The sequence below is a fragment of the Zonotrichia albicollis genome, chromosome 12 (assembly GCF_047830755.1).
Source record: "Zonotrichia albicollis isolate bZonAlb1 chromosome 12, bZonAlb1.hap1, whole genome shotgun sequence".
NCBI lineage: Eukaryota > Metazoa > Chordata > Aves > Passeriformes > Passerellidae > Zonotrichia > Zonotrichia albicollis.
The window spans coordinates 395396-417620 of record NC_133830.1 but is presented as its reverse complement, the minus strand read 5'-3'; the positions used below and the strand labels follow the sequence as shown (position 1 = coordinate 417620).

The window sequence follows — 22225 nt, the reverse complement described above, 5'->3', positions numbered from 1 at the left end:
CAGAGCTTTAGTACTGGCAGAGGAAGCTGAACTAACTATTAGACATATTTCCAAAATGGTTGTCAACACAGGGTCCAGGCTTGGTGTTTGCATTCCTTCCACAAGTCCAAGCAGTGCTTCAGAGCACTCTCACTTTTGAGCAGCTGTGGTTCTGGTATTATAAAAGAACTTAATGGATATATTTTTTAAAATACCTTGTTTCCTGCAAAGACACTTGACAATTATTTCAGCCTTCATTTGATTTGTGATGCCAGTGTGTGATAGAGTGGATGTGCTGCTGTTGGCTGAGCGTGGGCTGGGACTGGGTTGTCCTTGAGAAGGAATCCATACCTGCTTGGCTTGCAAGAGAAAATCTAAAACTTGCAATTATCTGTTAGAGTTTTTAGATTAGTACCATTTTGTTTTGGAAAGGTTTTGAAAGGCTTGTTCCTGACAAGCTTGCAGAAATTGTAACTCGTATCCACTGATCCAGGCTTAGCAGAGAGCAGGAGGGGACATTAGGGTTGCCTCTGAGCACCTGCACTGTCCTCCTCTGGGCCTGGCCACAATCTTCTGCTTTCTTTTTAATTGAAAACTCTATAAATGTGAGACTTGCCATTGTTTCCTCCCAGACGTGGGGCCTTGATGATGAGCTGCTGAAGGCTGGCTCAGTGCATGTTGCTCTCCGTGGAATATTTCTGTCCTTGGGACGCATCATGGTTTTCATTACAAAAATCTTTATCTATTTTAGAGTTTAGACTGTAATGATGTTTGTGACCAGAAGAAAATGCAGACTTCTGTATTGCACTGTTGCAGGAATTTCTGGGCTCTGGAGATCCCAAAGACACAAAGATGCTGATAAAAAAGCAAGCAGACTGGGCCAAGGATATCAATGAGCCAAAGGCAGCAGTGGAGATGTACCTGTCTGCTGGAGAGCACATGAAGGCCATCGAGATCAGCGGGAACCACGGCTGGGTGGATATGTAGGTTCTTTGTCTCCTCAGAGATAACATATAATAAAAGCTTGAATGAGATATTATGAATTCCCCGTAATTTTAAAATAAGACCAAATGTATTTAATATCTGCCTTTATATCAGGTTGAGTATCTGAAACACACCTATGATTTAAAATGTTTTAAAAGTTGCATATGTTTAGAGGGCAGGGCCATAAGTATGTTACAAAAACGAATGAATTACAGCAATTAAGAGTATGCGTAGGTTTATCTACAATATGAGATTGTCTAAAACAGTCTGAATGCCTTCAGAGTGATCATCACAGCAGTAACTGTACCAGGTAGTCCAGTGCTGCTGTTGTCAGATGTTTAGAATAATCATCCAGGGGGTAGAGAAGTCACCTGGAGCACGGAGTCCTTAGAAATTCGGTGGCCATTCCTGTCTGTGGTCATTTCTCATCACAGTAGGTGGCACTTTGTGTCATTTGCTGAGCTGCCCTGAGAGCGTGGCCAGGCCCTTGAGGCTGGCCGTGCCTCTGTTTTGCTGTGTGGCACTGGGGCTGCTGTTTATTCAGGAGCCTGTTGCTCAGGTCAGGGCTGGGCAGTGTGAGCATGCAGGACGTGCTCCCTCCTTCATCTGCAGAGTCTGAGACACAGAGCTGAATGTCTGAGCCAAGAGGGAAGGAAGGGCTTTGAGTCTGCAAAAGGAAAAAGCTATTTGGAATGTTTACTGAAACTGCTTAAACAGTGTTGCATGGTGGTACTATTAGGATGTTTATTAAATGTTAACTGATTGAAGGTGAAGTTATGACAATAATTAAAAGGCAAAGCACCAAGGCAAACATCTGGCTTCTTTCTTCTGAGCCTAGGTTAATCGAAATTGCTCGAAAACTGGATAAAGCTGAGCGTGAGCCTTTGGCTAAATGTGCCTTCTATTTTAAGCAACTTGATAACCCTGGCTATGCTGCAGAAACCTACATGAAGGTTGGTGACCTGAAAGCATTGGTCCAGCTCCACGTGGAGACTCATCGCTGGGAAGAAGTGAGTGTGCCCTTGATTTGTGTTTTGAAAGCCACTGCTTCTTATTGTCACTGGTTGCAACTAAAAAGGGAAGCAAATGCCTGGCTCCCCCAGCATTGTCATGAGGGAGGAAGGCTTCTGCAGAAGGATTCAGAGTATTTCAGTTAATTGTGTATACCAGCATGTGTTTGGTGGTGGTGTGGTCATCTGAAACTGAATCTAAACTGCATTTATAGTGTCACTTCAATTTCTTTAGAAAATGCATTCAGTAAAAATACAAATATTTTTTGTCTCTTGCTGGGAAATCTACTAAATTTCCCAGATAATCACTTTCAAGTCTTTCTGTTTCAATAGTCAATCTGTTATTATGCTAAGCTTCTTTTCTTTTGTTGCTGATTGCTTTTTATTTTAAAACACATAAGTTTCATGCTGGAGAAAATATAGATTACACTCTCTATTCTGTGTTTATGTTTCATTGTGAATTTTTTTAGAGCTGAAGGATTGAGCCCATGGAATATTTTAAAACCTTTAACCGTTTAAACCGTGCAATATTGTAAGAATGAGCTTTTTATTTATGTCAGGCATTTGCTCTGAGTGAAAAGCATCCTGAATTCAAAGATGAAGTCTACGTCCCTTATGCTCAGTGGCTGGCAGAGAGTGATCGATTTGAGGAAGCCCAGAAAGGTGAGAATGTCACTGACAGATCCATATTTACTCCATAGTAGACTCTGCCCAGGCGAATTTCTTATCAGTGGTATTCAAAACCAAATATAACCCATCTTTTCATACTGCTTTTAAAGTAACTGGAAATCTCCTTATTTTATAGGAAAATGTGATGAATCTATCAGAAATTATGGCATCTAAATATAAGTCCAGATTTTCTATCTTGTTCTATATCTGAGTGTGACACATAAGAGGTATTTGGCATATAACCCTAATCGTTGTAAGATTTTTACCCCACAAAAAATCAAAATATGGCAGCTCTATTATAAACCCGAGTGAAAAACGTATTTTTTCCTTCTCTTTAGACAATACTGGATTTGCACAAATCAAGTTTTCCCATTCCTTTAAGGTTTTTGCGGGGTTTGTTTGGCTTATAAGATAACATTTGAACGGAACTGTAAACTTTCCATCCTGTGGAAAGCCTTCAGAATTCAGTCCACAAGGAGCTGTTGAAGTGAGCTGTGTGTGCAGTGCCTCGGCTCAGGTGCAGCTCCATTGGCAGGGCCCGGGCTGGGCCTGCTCTCCTCTGCCCAGGACGAGTTTGTGTGCCTTGGCACCCAGCCTTGAGCAGCTGCTTGAGGGCAGGGTGGTTTTTGCCCTCTCTGAATGTGCTGCACAGAGCTCTGTGCTGTGGGGCTCTGCAGGTGTAGGTGCCCCGAGCTGGTCCTCGTGGGACTGTTCTGGTCTCAGAACAGAATGTGAGGTCTGGTTCAAGCTGAGCTGGCTTCACTCAGGGGGCAGCAGTGCTCTGGGGCTGCGTTTTTGGGCTTGGTTCCCCCTCAGCCCTGTTCCGTTATATGGAGGCTGCATTGGCCAGATGCAGCTTGCTTTCAGGGTGTTACTTGGTGCATCAGAAAAGGAGATGCTGTTAGTAAATGACAGGAGGTGTAGTAGCTGTACTCTTTTAAAGTATTCAGCACAATACTTTAAAAGGTATTCATGCACACCAGAGCACTGGCTTCAAACAATTTATTGTAGTTTTGAGTGAAGTTGGGATTTGCAGTATTTGGAGATCACTGTTGTTTGTACAGAGATCCTAATCATCACAGCATCTTCTCTTTTCTATTTAAAAAACCCCAGTAACCCATATTATACATACTCCTTGAGCTCAAGAGTTGCTGAGACAGTGCAAAAGCTTCAAAATACCTGCAGGTTCTTCTCATGTTGCATTAGTGTCACTGCATTCAAGGGGGAAAATAGCAGTGTATAATCCCTTTTATCGTGCCCTGGACAGAGTGTTTGCTATGGGCTGACTAGAGTGCTCTCAGTTGAAAACCATTCGTCTCCGTTAATTGATGTAATCGCGCAGTGAGCCCCTCTTTGTTTTGCTGGGCAGCGTTTCACAAGGCCGGCAGGCAGGGGGAGGCCGTGCGGGTGCTGGAGCAGCTCACACACAACGCCGTGCTCGAGAGCCGCTTCGACGACGCAGCCTATTATTACTGGATGCTTTCCATGCAGTGCTTAGACATTGCCCAAGGTGAGTCACCCGGAGGAAGTGTGTGTTTGTTACCCTGTTGTGCACGCAGACAGCTCTGCATTGTGATAGCGGTGCTGCAGCTGCTTCTCCGCTGGCTGTTTTGATTTGAGTTTTTAATGCTGTGCACATCTTGGGCTTGTGCTATTTTTGTAGTCCCCTGTTTTTCCCATGTGCTAATTTAAAACAAATAAACAAACCAGCGACATCAGCAGGCATAAGGCTCCTTCTGAAGTCTGGCAGGGATGAAAATCCTGCCTCTTGGGACCATTATCCTCCTTCACCCTCCCACCACACCCATTGCCTGGAGGGTTAAAGTGCTGGTAAATAAAAGATGTTGGAGAGTAAATTACCTCAATTGAAAGGGAGGGAGGTTGAAAATTATTTCGGCCAGCAGGTAAAACTGATTGTTTGCTAGCTGTCATCTTGTCTCCAAACTGCATGTCACTGGGAGAGAGGTGTCAATAGGTGTAGTTTAGTGATCATGCAGAAGGTTGGGAATACTGCCTTTTGTCTGGTGCCTTTGGTTTTAGTTCAGCTGATCTGTCACCCCTCAGATGTTTGAGATGTATGTCTTTTCCAAATGGCTTAGTAGTGTATTTGGTATTTGTGAAAGTTTTCGAAACTAATTGCATTTGTGAGCTCTGGCATGCTGGAAGAGGTTTCTAGGGATGCACACCTGCTGCTTTCTGTCTGTAGCTCATCTGTAGCCTCTGGCTGTGTTAAACCACTGCCTCACCTGTTCTGTGTTTCACCGTGCTTGTTTCAGACCAGAAGTTTGCTCAGAAGAATAGCAGCTCTGTGAGTGTATGGTCTGCATGGGTAGATGGGGCATACTTGGCCTGGTACTTATCTCCTCTGGCAGTGCTGGTGCTAAAATGATAACAGGTTGTTTTCTCCGAGCTGCGTTCATAGACTTCTCTTTGAGACTGACACCAATGCCTTTGCCTCCCACAGAGAATGAAGGACAGCAGAATGAAATGTTGCAGAAGTTTCATCACTTCCAGCATTTGGCAGAAGTTTACCATGTCTATCACTTTATCCAAAGATACACTGTAAGATACTCACTTTAGAATTGTGTATTTATGCTTCCTGAGCTTTTTTCCTTAGGGAGTCCAAAAATAACTAGGACTTTTCAGGCAATTAAATATTGAATGTACTGTATAGTAACTTTATTTATTTATTTAACTTTATTTTATTTTGTTATACAGTCTTCAGCTGTCCTGTACAAGAGCTTGCTCCTCTCTTTACAGCTGCAGGTTGGGCAGGGCTGTGCCGATGCCTGACCTCCCTCCTGCCCATGGCACTTTCTGCTGGTTGCCTTGGTTTGGTCCCATGGTACCCGAGCCTCTGCTCCTGCACAGGCCAGGGTCAGTTTTTCCCTTAGTCACTGGAAAACAGGGTTGAACAGAAGGCACATTAGCCCAGGGATTTCCACAGGGTGCTGCCTGTGTCACTGATGTGCAGTCACGAGTGAGGAGCTCCTACTAATTCCAGCAATTAGAGTCATGCTGCCATCACCCTTGGTGCAAATACCTGTTGTAGAGCATTTGAGAGCCCTTGCTCTGTGCCCTTGCCCAAAAGAAGACTCTGTGCTGTGGAGTCTTTGCTGTCAGGCTATTTTAGATCTCACAGTGCTAGAGACTCTGCACTGTGGCTCTGCAGACTGCCCTCATTTTTAAATAACCTGTTAAAGGTTCTGTCTTAGCTACACTGATCTCTCTGTCTCTCTTTTCTGTGTGTATTAGGCATGAGCTTTGGTGATAAAGATATGCAAAATCCACTTGTTATGTTCTGTCAACACCTCTTTTCCCAACGGATGAAAGAAACACCGTACTAGAGATGCCTTGTGCTGTGTTGCTTACTGATGTAAGTTGATGGTTTTCCAGCTTAGAAATGTGTCTTATGTTTTTCGTACCACAGGAGGAGCCTTTCAGCTTCCACTTGCCTGAAACCCTCTTCAATATTTCCAGGTTTCTGCTTCACAGCTTAACAAAGGAGACTCCTTTGGGGATCTCAAAAGTGTATCCTTCCAATGTAGTACAAAACCTAGAAGTTATCATGTGATACATGAAAGGAATAACTGCTGTTGGTCCAAGGCAGGCACTCCTGCAGGGAATCTTTGGTGTCACCTGTTGGTTATTGTTAATGGGAAGTGACTTCTGTCCCTCAGGAATAATCAGCATCTTCAAACTGTTGTGTGCTGAGCTGCACTAGTTTGTTATTTGTTATAATTTTGAAAACCTGTGCAAATCAACTGATGTCAAACTCTGTTAGGCCACCTTGAACACCTGCCCCTCTGGTGTGTCACCTGTGTCAGAAGAGCAAGTTCTAGGACATCAGTCAGTGCAGAAAGGTGTTGGCTCTGAATCTTGCCAGCGTTGTGACAAGGAGACTGAGCTGAGGCAGAAGCAGGGAAACCCAGGAGGTGTTGCTTCCTATGTGGCTGGTGTGGCCACATGCTCTGTCAGGCCAACATCTGCAGGGCCTTGTTAGTGCTAGTGAACCTCTGGGAGTGCTTCCTAAAGGGGCTGTGTGAGCCCGGTGAAATGCACCTTTCTGTAAGAGATAGCCACAAGGCCACTGGATGCCATAGGGAGGTCTTGTCTTGTTTCACTTCATTTCTGGCTTTGGATGGGATATTAGCTTTCCTTTTCATAACTTCCTTGCTTAGAAATGTAGAATCTTTCATGAAGTTTTTGATAACAGGCCTTGTGGTCAGTAGGTGTAAACAGCAGTTCACTCTGGTGGGAGGGAAGGACAACACTTGGTTGCTAACATGGGGCACACTCTTTCAAACCACATCAGGTGTATTTACTCAGTGTCAGTGGCTTACTTACGCTGTAAAAAATGTTAGGATTTTAGGTTTTTTGTGACTGGGGGAAAATACATGCACCTCAAAATTACTGAAATATTGTAAATGGAGCCATAGCAGTGTTTATGTAGCATCATTTCTTTACCTTGCTAATAATTGCCCACAGATATTTTGATAGTCCTTTCACACATGTTTGTAAATGAAGTTCTGTAAATAGATTTCTCTGGTTAAAACCTGTTTGAAGTCCCGGTGTTGGATATGCTTCATTGCCAAACTTCTGTGATTAGACAGAGTATTGCGTTTTTTCATAAATGCTGTATGTATTTTTATTCCTTAATTAAATTATAGCAATACATTATTGGCCCTGGCAAAGCAGAGTAAAGCTCTTGGTGCATATAAATTGGCTCGTCATGCCTATGACAAGCTGCAGGGACTGCAGATCCCAGACAGGTTCCAGAAATCTGTTGAGCTGGGCAGCCTGACAATCCGATCCAAGCCATTCCATGACAGTGAAGTAAGCTGTAATGTGTTTCATGTTAATCATTAATATGTGGCCTAATCCTAGAATATGAGTTCCTGTGTGCACAAAACAGTCTGAAATACATTATGCATGGCTCTGTGATATAATTGTATTTCTGCTGGAAACACAGTCCTTTTATTGTTATTCTTCAAGTCAGACTTCCTTCTGCTCCTGAGAGCAAATTAAAATCAGCCCTCTCTTTGTGGGCAGCTTCCATCCTCCCTCTCCTCTCTTGCAGTCACCTTCCTCACTGCCTATTAATTCTTCCAAGCCCTGTTCTCCCCAGTTCACATGCTATTGTTCCACAGTCTTTGTCTCTCTCTCCAGCTGGAGGTCACTTTCATTTGTCCCACTCCTAACACTCTTCCCCTCCTCCCTCCATCCCTTCAGTGACCTTCCTTCCGTAAATCTTATTTTAACACCTTTTCTTCTTTCACTGAAGTCTGGCTTTCTGCAGTGTTCTATAAAGCCATGTCTCAGGGAGTACTCACTAAAAATAAATTGCATTGTACCAGTGAACATACACCTGGCCTCCTGAAATAAGAGAAACACACTCTTTAAGAACTGCTTAAAATAACTCTGCTCTTGAAAAGAGATGAATTAATTGGAGAAACTAAATTTGACCAAATCTTAGAGCAAAAAACTTTGCTTCAGTAAACTTCTCTTCAGCTTCTTTTGTCCCTGTGTATTTGATGCAGAATTGTGCTTCTGTTACTGCAAAGGCAAGGTGAAAATTTAATTATTAAAGTGGTGAAGACAGCTATTTTTAATGGGAAAACTTGCCGTTTGTTAAAAAGGGAAAGCATTTTCAGATGTTGAAGGGTCTGATTTCACAGTGCTTCTCCAGACTGGCGCTGGTGCTGTGTCGGTGCTGTCGGCCGAAGGGGCCCGTATGTAATTGAAAACAAAGAGCTGAGGACGTGCCGGTCTGTGGTTACCGTGCTCTCAATCTGTCTTTGCAGGAGCTCGTGCCCCTGTGTTACAGGTGCTCCACCAACAACCCCTTGCTGAACAACCTGGGGAACGTCTGCATTAACTGCAGGCAGCCTTTCGTCTTCTCGGCCTCCTCCTACGGTGCGTTGGACGCCGCGTTTGCTCGTGCTTTGCAAGTAGATAAATGTTAACAGAGTAGGTCAGTGCCCAATTCCTTCTTTCTGCAGTGCTGTTTGGCCAAACAAATGTTCCTTTACTGTTGCTAAATTTGTCTAAGTGGGGGTTGTTGGCTCTCACTGCAGAGCAGCAGCGCAGCATTGTTGCATTGCCAGATACTGAGATGCATCTGGTGTTCTGTGAAGGTGAGCACAACCCTTTCAGAAGTGTGGGGGGTTTGGTTTGCTGCAATTTTATTTTATTTAACTTGTTTCACGAGAGAAGGTGGGCAGAACACCAGTGACATGAAGGAGCACAGTATCTGCTATGAGGCATTTCCTGAGTTCCTGCAGGTCGAACATTTCCTGCCTTTCCCTCCTTTTAGAGGTGCTGCATCTGGTTGAGTTCTATTTGGAAGATGGCATCACAGATGAAGAAGCTGTAGCTCTCATTGATCTCGAAGCTCCAAGAGTGAGTAAAAGAGAGAATAAATGGCAAGAGATGACGACTGACAGTATCCTTTTGATTAAAATTGGTTTTCTTTTCTTAGGGAAAAATTAAACCATTTAGAGTTTATTTTTTCCCCTTAGGTTTAAACCTGTCATATGGCTGATGTAAGTACAATTGCATCTTGTTTTTGTTGTGTTAGTATAACAACCAAACCACAGTTTAACTAAACCTAATATTGTCAAGATGCTTTTCCATCAGGACAGTTTATTTATTATCCTGGCAATGTTTGTTTTTAACAGTGGAATGCCATGCTTTACCTTTTCTGTGTGAACTGCTTTCTGACAAGGATGAAGGGAATCTGGAGTGTGTTGCTTCCAATAACAGCTTCTTTTAGAGGCTGCCTTCTCCTAGCCAAGGGAAGTAGCAGTTCACAACTGTTCCTGCTGAGATCTGGTTTGGAATGCTTTGGCATCCAGAGCTCCCAGTTGCTGTCAGGGTTATAGAATAGGAGATTGATTTAGAGTAATGCACAAGAGCACACAAACTCTGACTAAAGCTGCCCAAAAATGTAACTTCAATAGATTGCTTCCTTTGCTCTGTCATCTGTGGAAGGGTAGGAGCTGATGTCATGCCTGGCTGTGGTCAGTCTGTTCTGGCTGTTCTACAGCAGCTGCAGTGATAAACTTCCCCGGTCACTGGAAACCCCAGCAGGGCCTTCTTGGTGCTTTTTGTAATGGTCTGTGCACTGTCACAATTTGAGATACTCTGAAGCAGCAAGGGTCCTGCTGGGGTGCTCTCATACTGATTCTGTCAGTGCTGGCTATGGTAAGCAGAGCCAGTTTCACAGGAATTCTTGTCCTTCCTTAAGACATGCATACAGATGTTCAGAGTTTGAAGCTTGATGACAGTACAGATATTATTGAGGATGATGATCCCTTTACAGCAAAACTGAGCTTTGAGGTAAGAACTGTACCTGTGTCAACCAACAGGAAATTTTTAATAGAATTTTTTTTTAATAGAAAATTTTACTTTACACAGTCACTTTTCTGGTGTGTATGTGGTACAAAGAGAGCTGCAGAGCAGGGGACTGGGAGGGGGATGGCACTTGAAATGGACTAACCAGTTAACTCCTCCCTTAAGAACACAAACAAAACCCCTCAAAACAGACAAACAAACCAGCAAAATCCACACACACCCCCCTCAAACAAACAAACAAACAAACACAAACCTCACAAAACAATGATTTTAAAGCAAACGCTCCTGGAATTTTGTTTCCTCCCCATGCACTGGTGCAGCAGCAGCACACCTATAGAGCAGGCCTTACTGCAGGGTCTCATAGAGACTGTGAGCGTGGCTGTTATTTGCAAGGAGTTGTGTTAAAGAGAAAGGGAAGCTGACTGGAAACAGATGTGGCTGGATGCTGCTGTTGCTGGAGGTTTTGATAAAACTGACAGGGAGTTTGGTGGGGACAAGGCCTGGGCCGGGTCTGCATTAGCTTTTTCTGCTGAACTGTAGTTAGCTGAGAGCAGGTTCAGGCTGGGGGGCGCGTTTGGCAGGCGGTGACGGCGCTCTTTGCCCTTTGCAGCAGGGAGGCTCCGAGTTCGTGCCGGTGGTGGTGGGCCGCGCCGTGCTGCGCGCCATGAGCCGCCGCGACGTGCTGGTCAAGCGCTGGCCGCGCCCGCTGCGCTGGCAGTACTACCGCTCGCTGCTGCCCGACGCCTCCATCACCATGTGCCCCTCCTGCTTCCAGGTACTGCTGCACAATGCCCACACACAGCGCCGGCCGCGGGCACCGCTGCTCTGAAATGGGCTGGGCAAGGGCCTGAGGGGGTGGAGGGCGAGCAGTGCAGCCCCAGCTCTGAGCTGTGTGATAGACAGGGGAACAGCTGCCTTGGAAGACTTGGCCAGAGCTGAATTTGAGAAGTTGCCCTGACAGCAAGTCAGAGCCTCTTGAGCAAACCTTGGCTGACCAACAGAAGCTGATTTGTATTTATTTCCTTTTGCTCCGTCTCTCTGACTTGCAGCCTGGTCTAGCAAGGACACCAGTCAGTGACTGTTGCCTTGTGGTTCAGGCCTGCTCCTAAAGAGTCCAAAAGGGTCCAAACCCTTGCTCAGAAATAACTTTTTGAAATGCTGGAATTCAGTCATGTTTGCTTACTCAACTGCCTAATTGTCAATCCTTTTGCACAAGTAGTTAGCAGCTCTGGCAGAGGTCTGTGAGGTGCTCACTGCTGTGTTCCAGGTGACTGGAACCAAGAGGCCCAATTCTCTGTGGTGGTAGTTCCAGAGTGTCTGTGCTGTTGAGTAGCCATTGAACTCAGTTTGCATTTTCTTTGAGCAGGGTACAGGCTAACTTGTTTTAAATCTGTTCCTAATTAACAGATGTTTCACACAGAAGACTATGAGCTCCTCATACTCCAGCATAATTGTTGTCCGTTCTGTCGGCGGAGAATAGATGAGTCAAACCAATGAAGAAAACCAGTCTTTTACCTCAACAACAGACTCCCCTGTTGGTTTGGCAAAACCCTTCTTAGATCTGTAGAGCTTTCCTAATAACTTAGTTATGTCATCTTGTCTCATTTTGTATGTAAGAGTGGAACCAAATTGAAGAATTTTAACTATTTTTTTAAATTAAAACGTCTGTTTTTTGTGAATGTGCTCTGCATTTTCCAGGCAAGCAGCTGAAGTGCCACAGAATTTTACAGGAACATTTCTAGAATCAAGTTCAGCCTTCAAGTAATTGGTTTTACTCCAGATTGTGCTCCTTAACACACACCAGTTATTGACAGATCTTCAAATAAATGGGACTATTTTTCACTATATATTGTCTCAGAATTTGCTATAATACTCATACTTCTGATCAGAAATTTCTTTTTCCTTTCTATTCTGTTTAGGCAAGAACAGCATTTAGAGCCCTTCAAATATAATCTGAAGAGTTCCACTACTGTTGGCCCTGGGGGCATCTCCCAGCCGCCCTGGGGCAGGTGGTGGCTGAGTGTGTGTGGAATTCACCCGGCTGGAGTGCAGCACGTGAGGCTCCGTGCTGCTGCCGTGGAGGGCAGCGTGTGGGAGAGCTGCTGGGCAGGGTGTCCCAGCCTCGGTCAGTGCTGAGCCCAGCAGGAGCTCTGGCAGGAGGCAGACGTGCTGCTCTCTGCTGCAGCCTCTTGTGCAGGCACGAGACACGGGGGCATCAGTCCCGGGCAGCACCTGAGCCCTGCAGGACTGGGCGGGAAACAGGAGAGCAAAGGCCAAGAAACTCCTGTGTTGAGATAAAGGTGGTTTAATAGCTGCAGCACAGCTCTGCCTGCAAGCAAAGCAAAGCAAGAAGGAATTTATTCCCTGCTTCCTGGAGAGCAGGGCTCAGCATGAGTAACTGTCACTTGGGACAGCAAACACCACAAACACAACATCCTCCCTTCCTCCCCCTTTCCCTGAGCTTTTATTTTGGAGCACAGCATCATCTGGAGTGGCACACGGCTTTGGCCAGCTGTCCCAGGCCTGTCCTGTGCTGCCAGCCCTGCCCTGGTGTGTAGCTGAGGGGGACGGGGCAGGCAGGACGCACTCGGTGTGTTCCCGTGCTGCTTTACACCCCAGCACTCGGCACCCACTGTGCTCTGGGAGGGCAGCGAGCTCCGTGCAGTGACACCAGGTACCCCGGGCGGGGAATCTCGCCAGGAGGGACACAGGGTCGTCCCAGCAGCAGGAGATTCCCAGGGGTAACCAGCTTGGCTGGAGCTGGGCAGTGGCGCCTCTTGACTCTAATCCGGTAAAAGCTGTGCCTGTGTTGCCACCAGTTGTGTGGTGATGGCAGCCTGTCTGTTCCAGCCTGCCTTCACCCTGAGTGGGAAAGGACACGAGCAACTGGCTGAGGTGTCGGTGCTGCCAGGGCAGCTCCCACGGGAGCAGCGCTTTGCACGTGAAACGGGATGTCTGTCTGCTCGGGTTCCTCTGGAAAAGGAGACCCTGCAATCACACTGCTGAGTTTCCGAGTCCCTCAGTGGTTCCTGACCAAGTTTGCTTGATTTACCACTTTAAAAACATTCTGTTCTAATTACAGCTCGTCTGCTTTCTGACTCAGCTGTCACTGTTTGCAGTGAAGACTCTGCTATTGACATGGATAAACAATGCTGTTTGAGATGGGAGCCAGGGTGGAATTCAGATCCTTCTGGAACAGAGCTGGCTGTGCAGAGCCAGTGGGAAGGAAAAATTATGAAACTGAAGAGAAAGGGTTTGCTGTGACACAAAGACAAAATGGACCAATGTTGTTTTTAAACAGCTCCGTGAATATAGCCTAGCTTTGAAAAGTGTTTTGGGCTTTTCTGGGCAGAAGCACTCTGCGCATCTCACACGTACATGATGAAAGGTTCTAGTCCAGGCTGCCCCGTGCCATGGAGCCCACCAGCTGGCTTCCTGCTGAGGAGTCCCTGGAGGTGCAAGAGGTGCCAGCACGGCACTTGGGCTGGGAGTTGTGAGCAATTTGCCCCGTTCCTCTACCTCTCATCTGCCTGCCTGTCCCACTGCCGCATCCAGCGGTGACGCACGCCAGCCCTAAGCTCTGCATAGCAGCTGCTACCTCAGCAGTGGCTTATTGCATCAGCTTAAAGTGTTTTAGGAAATAAACCTTTAATCCCTGTGTGCTCAGGTACAAGTGTAAAAAGCTGCATTTGCAGTTAGAAAATGGCACTGCTTTGGCCTTGGAAACAAGTGTGAGAAATTAATTGAGAGGGACTTAGGGTGAACAGAGTGTGTGTGAGGACCTGGTGTTTTCATGGTGAGGTGAAGGAAGACCTTGGGGACTGTCCAGAGACTGTGGCCTGCACTGGGCTGCCAGCAAGGTCCACCCTAGTCTGTGGTGCCAGCACTTCAGCTCCTTCCACCTTCCCCACTTGGAGGGCAGGTTCCCAGCTTGGTCTCTGCTCTAAGGACACTACAGTGCTCTGTGCTTTTTCCCATTAAACTTATTTCTGAACTAACTTACAAGGAACATTGGTGAAAACTAGGCCAGGCTGGAGGAAGTTTTCTAAGGCCAAGAGGACATGAATTTCTGCCCACCTCACACCCATGAGCTCCAGCAGCTCTGGCACATCCTCCTGTACTGGACAAGGCCCTGGCATTCACCTGCTCCTGGCTGTGAGGAACGCTCAGCTCTGCCCTCAGTGCAGCCCAAACAGCAAGGGGAGCTGGGTGCTGAGCTCCCTTCCAGCCTCCATCACCTACAAAGGGGCAGAGCAAAGTCTCTCTTTGTGCTCACCTCCTGTACATGTTGTCTCACCGCCTCTGAAAAATGAAGATAACTCAGCTTCTGGTTGGCAAAGAAATGTTTCAAGCACAACTGAGTGCACAGAGTGATGAGTCAGAGAGACATAGAGGGCACAGAAGGCTCCAACAATAGCCTTCCCTGTGGAGTTTGATAATTATGCAGGGTTTGAGGAGAGTGAGGTTGTCTGTCAATCAGTATATGAAGCTGAGTGCAGGCTTCAGCTCTGAACATCCCATCGGTGCCCTGGTCCAACAGCCTTCTCAGCAGCATTGCAGAATGATTCCAGTCCAGGACAGATGGACTAGGTTATTCATTAGCTGTTACCAATGGAGTTGGCATGACCCAAATCAGATACAAAGGCACAGAGGGCATGGCCCAGCTGGTAACCTGCAAGTGGGCCAAGTGTTTCATGGTGGTGGTCAAACCTCCACAGCCAGATCCTGAGTAGAGAGGAGGCTGGAGCTTGTGGAAGAAGGTTTGGTCACGCTGCCTTCTGCAGCCTCCCACAGGGACTGGCAGTATGTGGGGATGGCTGTCCAGCGGGGACTGGCTTGTCTCACAGACCCACGTTCCCCTTGTGAGAATGGGGCTGGGACACTCCCTGTCACTGAGGAAGTGGAATTCAGGAACCCAGCCAGGCCACCATTTGCAGCCCCCAGACCCACAGTCTGGGGTTTGAACCACACGTGTCCCTCCTATTAGTGGGGAAGGGAAAGGAAGAGCAAGGCTGTGCGAGGGAGCTGCTGCCTGGTTTGAGCCCCTCCAAATAAATGGTGTGGTGCAGAACTACCTCTTTATATATATGACCATGAGCCATGGTCTCCAACAACGACAGCACTGGCCAGAAACTAGTGTCACCTTAACACCTTCCCAGGAAAGCCAATTACCCTGGGATGATTATGATTAATAATTCTCTAAACCCTAATCGTGCTGACACCAGTGCCTGGAGCTTACCCCGGGGGCACTTTATAAGAGGTGCCCCGTGGAGGAGGATGTAACTGGTTCTCCTTGGGGTGACAGTGAAGGCTGAGAGGTGGCAGGAGCTCCATTTCAGAGGCAATTTTCCCCTTGCACAAAAGAACTCCTGGAGTAAGAGCAAAAAGCGCCTCACAAACTGCAACCATGAACGGGACAGAAGGCCAAGACTTCTACGTGCCCATGTCCAACAAGACCGGGGTGGTGCGGAGCCCCTTTGAGTACCCCCAGTATTACCTGGCTGAGCCGTGGAAGTTCTCGGCGCTGGCTGCCTACATGTTCATGCTGATTCTGCTCGGCTTCCCCATCAACTTCCTCACGCTGTACGTCACCATCCAGCACAAGAAGCTCCGCACACCTCTGAACTACATCCTCCTGAACCTGGCCGTCGCCGACCTCTTCATGGTCTTCGGGGGCTTCACAACCACTATGTACACCTCCATGAACGGGTACTTTGTCTTTGGAGTAACAGGGTGCTACATCGAAGGCTTCTTTGCCACACTGGGCGGTAAGTTTTCCCAATATTCAAATGCCTTCTGTCAGGAATTTCCCTGGATTTTGGTAGTGGGAGGGAAAAACACAGATGATCTTGGCAAAACATGGTACCTGTAGTGTCCTTGAGCTGCTGCTGATGTGGACTGAGGTGATTTGCCCTGTTTCTGGGTAGGAGCTGAAGAAAGTGATAAGTGACACTTTTCAAAAAAACCTTTATTTTGGGAGCCAGCTGCTCAGTATCCTGAGAACCACAGTGCAGCAATGAAAAGCAGCCAACACCAGATTTTGCAGTTGTCGGATTTGTGCATCTCCTTGGCTTTCTGACTCGAGAGATGACAATTTTGTTCCTCCTATTTTTCAGGGCTGAATCTGCCATTGGCTCTGGTGTGGTGCATGGTGGTACAGGCAAGCAGAGCTGCCTCTCCTCCCCATGCCAGCCTGGTATGGAACCAAACAGATGTGAAACAGAAATTGTGTGCCTAAAAATGTCCTCTTCCATTTGTCTCAGCCTTCAGCCACAGCTACTGTTTTACTGGTTTGGTCCTTGTGGCACAAGTTTCCAAGTGGGTAGTGAGGGGAAGTCCTGGGATGATGGGCACTTGCTTCATGTCAGAGTGTGACCACAGGCTTGCCGGTGCAGATGCTGTCTGGGATGAGTGGTGGGATCAGCCATGAATCTCAAAACACTGCAGCAAAATGGTTCCTGTGGGCCAGCAGTACAGTGAGAAGGGGTCTTCTCACACTGTCCTACCACATTTGCCCTTGACCATTCTTCATTTTTCTTTCTAAACCCTTGTCAGAGATTACGCTTCTGCCAGGGGTTGTCCTCAGGAGCACCAGTCTCAGGAGACCTCATGTTGCCATCAGGGTGCTTTCTTTTCCTGCTCAAAGTCCCTGTGTCCTTTCTGTCCCTCTCCCTGGTGCAGGTGAAATTGCTCTCTGGTCACTGGTGGTCCTGGCTATCGAAAGATACGTAGTGGTCTGCAAGCCCATGAGCAACTTCCGCTTCGGAGAGAACCATGCCATCATGGGTGTTGCCTTCTCCTGGATCATGGCCTTGGCGTGTGCAGCTCCCCCACTTTTCGGCTGGTCCAGGTAGGGAGGGCATTGGACCCGGTGTCAGGGGCGTGGGAGCCTGGCTGTGGCTCAGCTGTGGCTTCCAGGCAGTCTCCTCTGCTGGGTGCTGACCTGCTGGGCTCACCTTGCAGGTACATCCCCGAGGGCATGCAGTGCTCGTGCGGGATCGACTATTACACTCTGAAGCCAGAGGTCAACAATGAATCTTTTGTCATCTACATGTTTGTGGTTCACTTCATGATCCCGCTGGCGATCATTTTCTTCTGCTATGGGAACCTGGTCTGCACGGTTAAGGAGGTGGGTACCTGCCAGATGCAGTGCCCAGTAGGGCTACCCCTGTCCCCAGGGCTGGAAAGGGACCCACACCAGGTTCAGGAATGGTGCCAGGGAGGGTCCTGCAGGGGCCAGCCTGGCCATCCATGAAGAGGCAAATAGCAAACTGCAGATGTGCAGCTTGACTGCCGTGAGCCCTGACCCTGTGTCCCTGCTGGTGCAGCACCCACTGGCTCCAACACATATTTGTGCCCTTCTGCCCGCAGGCTGCCGCCCAGCAGCAGGAGTCTGCCACCACCCAGAAGGCAGAGAAAGAAGTGACTCGCATGGTCATCATCATGGTCATCTCCTTCCTGATCTGCTGGGTCCCCTATGCCAGCGTCGCCTTCTACATCTTCACCAACCAGGGATCAGACTTCGGGCCCATCTTCATGACCATCCCGGCATTCTTTGCCAAGAGCTCGGCCATCTACAACCCTGTGATCTACATCGTAATGAACAAACAGGTAACTGGCAGTGCCCCTCTCTTGTGTTTCTCTTTATAAGAGCAGGCAGAGAGAGTTACAGCATCTCAAGGTGCCAGTGGTCTGGGGCGGGGATTGTTTCCAGGAGATCTAGTCCTGGCACATGAGAAACTGACTGTGCAACTCATCCTTGGTGCTGCATAAATCTCACAAGTGCAAGGCCATTCCACCTGAAGTGATGCAGGTGCCGGGTTGATGGAGGAGCCGTGATGGGAGCAGGCAGGGCTGGCAGTAGATGGGGTGGGCAGCAGACAGTGGGGCAGGAGACTCCATATAGGCTCAGCTCTTCCTGCACCACAGTACTGCTGGGCTTAAAGACAGCTCTGCAGCCAGAGCTGCATGGTGTCCAGCTGGCTCACCCTGGGCTTCTCTCTCTCCCAGTTCCGTAACTGCATGATCACAACCCTCTGCTGTGGCAAGAACCCTCTGGGTGACGAGGACACATCTGCTGGCAAGACAGAGACCTCCTCCGTCTCCACCAGCCAGGTCTCTCCTGCATAGGCCCCATGGGAGCAGCCAGGCCCTGGGGTGCTGCCCTGGCAGCACAAACTTCACCCCACCGCTGCCACCACCTGCCCCTGCTTCACCATGGCCAAGGCCCTGTGGGGTGGGCTCCTCGCTCTGGCTCTAGGAACCCTGGGAACAAGGCTGAAAATGTGTACACATGTTTTGTAATTAAAATGCAAAGGCTTAGCTCCTCTGGCGTAAATCCATGCATTTCTGTTGACTTGCTGAGACCTCATGCTCCTTCTCTGAGTGCAGGCTGGGTCGGAGAGCTCATGCCTGGGGCCATGGCAGAGCTGTCCTTGCCTCCCTCAACCCACCCTAACACCACAGCCAGGGCACATTCTGCATCTGCTGCTGCCAGGGCCAGAGCTGTGGCCACTTTTGGTCCTTTTGTCAGAGATGGATCCTAGCCAGTGCTGCCAGTTGCTCAGTCCCATCACACTGTGTCTGCCCAGAGCACGTTTGGCTGCTGCAAAGTGCCCTGGCTCTGCCAGATGCTCCCAGCTCTGGCCCTGTCCCACCTGCCAGAAGTCCTGGGGGACACTGTGATTGCTCCAGGGGGATGGGACAGTTAGCAGTGCCCGGGTCCTGCCTGGCAGGGAGGTGGCACGGCGGGCCCTGCCAGCATGGCTCAGCCGTGTGTGGCCTCAGCTCTCCGGGACAGCTCAGTGCTCGGTCCTCCAGCAGTGGTGCAGCAGCACTCGGATGGTGTTGGCGCCCTCAGCAGCCGCAGCTCCGCTCCCTGTCCCCCAGCACCCCTTCCCCACAGTCCTACCTCTCTTTCTTAGGCAGCTTTGGACCCCTCGGGCCAAGCGCCCAGCAAGCCTGCCCATGGCCCTGCGCATTTGGGCTGTGGTCAGTCCGGCCTCGCCCAGCGGAGGCTTTGGGTGGCTCTGGTGCTGCTGGGCCCGCGGGGCCGGGGCTGATCTCGCTCCCCGCCACAGCAGGCAGCCCCCAGCAGCATATGGCTCCGCCACGCCGACATATGTTCCAAGCACTACGAGATGGCATATTGCAATTGTAGCGGTGTTCTTCATTTTTATTTTTAGCTCAGTTATACAAATAAGATGTTTTTCTCACTGTTCAGTGTTATCAACATTTGAAACTATTTTTGTACATTATTATCCTCTCTGATTTCTAATCCTATGCAGCTTTGCAAGGACTAATAGGGAACGTATAGAGCCCGTGCGAGTTAAACCCTTAATAAAGAGCAATTTGCAAGTACAATTCTCTCATTATTTTTTTTATCGATACTTCTGCATATTCAGTGAAATCTAAAGATTAGAGTTTTATGAATAATTCAGTGTTTAGGCTGATGTCTGATTCATGCTCTTTAAATCTGGGAGGTGGTTTTGGAGGGAAGAGGAAGAAGGATTCAGTGTTTATTTGCTGCCCGTGAGGCTGTGCTCCACAGGAGTGTGGTGATGCCTGGCACTGTGGTTCTCCTGCCCGTGGAGGGCCAGCCCTGGCACAAGCCAGGCTGGCCCCAGGCCTGGCCCCAAGCCTGCAGGCAGTCCCCACACTGTGACACCTGGCTGCTGCTGGTGGTGCTAGGGGCAACAAGGGTTTGGGATCCTCCTGCCAGTTCAGCCAGATGCCAGAGGCATCACAGAGCTACCAGAGAGGTGATGGATGGATCCAGGATGAGGAAGTGCAGCCAAACCTTCTGTGGTGCCAGCCCCAGCAGCTCACTGTCCCCTTCCTGGAGAATTCAGAAATGGACTGGAAGCAAGGGATGAACAGGCTGGTGCTGGTCTGGGGAGGAGGAGGGCATGTGGGGCTCCAGGCAAGGGGTCTGTCTCACAGCTCCTTGCTCCAGACCTGGCTCCTACTGGCACCTCAGCCAGGATCTGGCCCTTGGGCTCAAGAGGTGGCTGCAGACCTTGGCAGTGCTTTTCAGGTCCATTGCTGTGGTCTGCTGAGATGGCCATGAGCCAGTCCTGCCATCATGTAATCCTGCTTTACAACTGCCTCACGTTTCCAACAGACAACGCACACAAAACCCCTGTGACTCTGCGTGAAGTGGGCAGTCCCTGCTGTGGGGACATTTGCAGTGGGGATTGTTCTACACCAGAGTGGGTGGGGAAACAGTGGGGACTGTTTCTACACCAAGGAACCATTGGTGTTTTACTCAGGTTCTCCTCACTGCACGGAGGGATCATGGAAGTGACGTGGCTGCCCATGTCCAGGGCTGGGAATCCTCTCCCCTGAACATAGGATTCAGTGGGTGGATGCAAATTGTTGTCCTGCTTGTGACACCTGGCGATGCTGGGTGAGAGTTGCTCCTCCTGCCTCTGCTGGCTAACCAAGCAGCTTTCATTTTCCTCCTTTCACCTGTGAAATCTTCTCTCCCCACCATTTTCAGAGTCCCATTTCCTAGTGAGGCCACACTTGGTAAGGGAGACAGCACATCCCACCTCCACACTGGCAATGGGTCTGTGTGGGCCCCGTGCTCCAGGCCGGCTCCCTGTACACCCCACAGCAAGTGTTGTCAGCAAGCTGCAATCCCAGCACCCCAACATTCACCTTGCAGCAGGTAGGCACCGTTTGTCTGCCCGCTCAGGGCACTTACCCTGCAAAGCCCCATCTCTCATCCTTCTCCCTCCAGCCCCTCCCAAAGCTTTGGCAAAGGCCATTCAGCTTCCAGATCCCGGCTTCCACCAGGGCTTCGACCACAGCAATTAGCAGCTGACAACCAGCACCTGTAGCCAGGCTGTTCATCAGATAAATTGGAGGGAGGTGAGCTGCCTGTGGTAGTAGGGTTTGTGCTGCTGTGGGTGGAGGAGCTTGTGACTGCCTGGGTTTGTGTACTGCCATGGAGCCTCAGCTGGGTAAGGGGTCTGCAAGTGCTCTGGGGTCCCTCAGAGCTGGAGCTTGGCTCATACTCTGGGTTAGGGTGGTTGTGCTCCCTAGGGGGGCTGCAGGGATGAGCAGGGCTGTGGCACCTTGGCTTCTGGGGGCTTTGAGGCTGCTGGGGGTGTGAATGTCTCAGGACTGGACTTCAGTCCCAAGTGGTCCCTGTTCCAGCAGCCAAGACCGTTGGCATCTCCGTGCGCTGCCGGACCTCGCACCCTCCAACCCTGCAGATGGTCAAGGAGGCACTGCGGGCCCATGATGAGAAGAAGGGTGCCTCTGTCATTGCCATCAAGCGTTTTATCCTGGCCAAGTACCCCACTGTGGACCCCATCCGCCTCAAGTACCTGCTGAAGCAGGCGCTGAGCAAGGGGCTGAGCTGCGGGGACCTGGTGCGGCCCCACAACTCCTCTGCTGTGGGGGCCACTGGCACCTTCAAGGTGAGCCAGGGCTGCTGGAGCCACAGGGCTGCGGGCAGGTGCTGGCTGGCCCTGTTGACACCTCTCTCTCACCTCCAGCTAGCACACAAGAAACCAGGGCACAAGCAGCAGCTGGGCCAGGCAGGTCCTGACAGAGGCCAGGCCCCAAAGCCAGGACAGAAAGGGAGCACCAAGGATTCCCAGGCCCCCGTGGCAGGAGCACGACCACGAGGTAAAGGGCTGTGGGTGCTGTGAACGAGCTGGCGCTGCCTGGCCTTGCCTGGACTCATCTGCTGCCCTTCCTCCACAGGTGCCACCAAGCAGCAGCCCAAGGTGAAGCCCGTGAAGGTGAGTCGGGGCCAGCAGCAGGGTTGGGTGGCTCGTGGCATAGCAGCACCCTGAGGTGCTCCCCTCTCTTCCCTCCAGGCCCAGCCACGAGCAGCAGAGAAGCCCAGGAGCAATAGAGCAAAGGATCCCCAAACTGCTGACCAGCCCCAGGCTCATGGCCCCGGGCCTTCAGGGCTCCCCAAGGCTGCTGCCCACCGCCAGGCCCCCCGAAAAGGACGCTCAGGACCCAGCACAGCTCGGGATGCTCAGAATGCAGGGGAGAGCGACAGCTCTTCTAGTGCTGGGGCAGAGGCAAAGGCCCCCAGGGGAAAGGGCAAGGGGAAGGTGCCCAAGAGGGCACAGCAGGAGGGCCCCAAGGCACAGGGAGGTCAAAATAAGGTGAAGAAACCCCGGGCGACTGCAGGAGCTGGGCAGGGGAAGGCCAGGGTGAAGAAGGCAGCCCCCATGGCAGCAGACACAAAGGCTCCTTAG

At 49.6% G+C, this 22225-nt stretch overlaps 3 protein-coding genes across 4 annotated transcripts in view; all 3 read left to right on the top strand.

Annotated features, from left to right (window-relative positions):
* IFT122 (intraflagellar transport 122) overlaps positions 1-11843 on the top strand; it is a 29685-nt gene extending 17842 nt beyond the window's left edge. The window contains exons 18-29 of one of the 2 annotated variants that reach the window (XM_074550258.1): positions 796-962; positions 1802-1973; positions 2534-2636; positions 4012-4152; positions 5107-5204; positions 6073-6173; positions 7313-7478; positions 8447-8558; positions 8959-9087; positions 9904-9983; positions 10612-10773; positions 11406-11843. In XM_074550258.1, the coding sequence (XP_074406359.1) occupies positions 796-962; positions 1802-1973; positions 2534-2636; positions 4012-4152; positions 5107-5204; positions 6073-6173; positions 7313-7478; positions 8447-8558; positions 8959-9087; positions 9904-9983; positions 10612-10773; positions 11406-11495 (1521 nt within the window). In that variant the 3' untranslated portion in view covers positions 11496-11843. Of the gene's footprint in view, positions 1-795; positions 963-1801; positions 1974-2533; positions 2637-4011; positions 4153-5106; positions 5205-6072; positions 6174-7312; positions 7479-8446; positions 8559-8958; positions 9088-9903; positions 9984-10608; positions 10774-11405 lie in introns of both variants that reach the window. The other variant, XM_074550257.1, reaches the window with a different exon arrangement.
* A 133-nt stretch (positions 11844-11976) lies between these two features.
* RHO (rhodopsin) lies at positions 11977-19341 on the top strand. Its single transcript, XM_005490154.3, has 5 exons — positions 11977-15766; positions 16680-16848; positions 16962-17127; positions 17370-17609; positions 18009-19341. The coding sequence occupies exons 1-5, from the start codon at positions 15406-15408 to the stop codon at positions 18126-18128; spliced, it is 1056 nt and encodes a 351-aa protein (XP_005490211.1). The 5' UTR covers positions 11977-15405; the 3' UTR covers positions 18129-19341.
* A 1608-nt stretch (positions 19342-20949) lies between these two features.
* On the top strand, positions 20950-22225 carry H1-8 (H1.8 linker histone). The gene is made up of 4 exons (XM_074550221.1): positions 20950-20965; positions 21162-21638; positions 21717-21754; positions 21833-22225. The coding sequence occupies exons 1-4, from the start codon at positions 20950-20952 to the stop codon at positions 22223-22225; spliced, it is 924 nt and encodes a 307-aa protein (XP_074406322.1).

Excerpts from the sequence above, each read along its gene's own strand:
- RHO (XM_005490154.3), top strand. The coding sequence starts at position 15,406 with ATGAACGGGACAGAAGGCCAAGACTTCTACGTGCCCATGTCCAACAAG. Across the intron at positions 16,849-16,961 it reads CCACTTTTCGGCTGGTCCAG|GTACATCCCCGAGGGCATGC; the intron begins GTAGGGAGGGCA and ends CTCACCTTGCAG. Across the intron at positions 17,610-18,008 it reads ACATCGTAATGAACAAACAG|TTCCGTAACTGCATGATCAC; the intron begins GTAACTGGCAGT and ends TCTCTCTCCCAG.
- H1-8 (XM_074550221.1), top strand. Across the intron at positions 21,639-21,716 it reads GGCAGGAGCACGACCACGAG|GTGCCACCAAGCAGCAGCCC; the intron begins GTAAAGGGCTGT and ends CTTCCTCCACAG. Across the intron at positions 21,755-21,832 it reads CCAAGGTGAAGCCCGTGAAG|GCCCAGCCACGAGCAGCAGA; the intron begins GTGAGTCGGGGC and ends TCTTCCCTCCAG.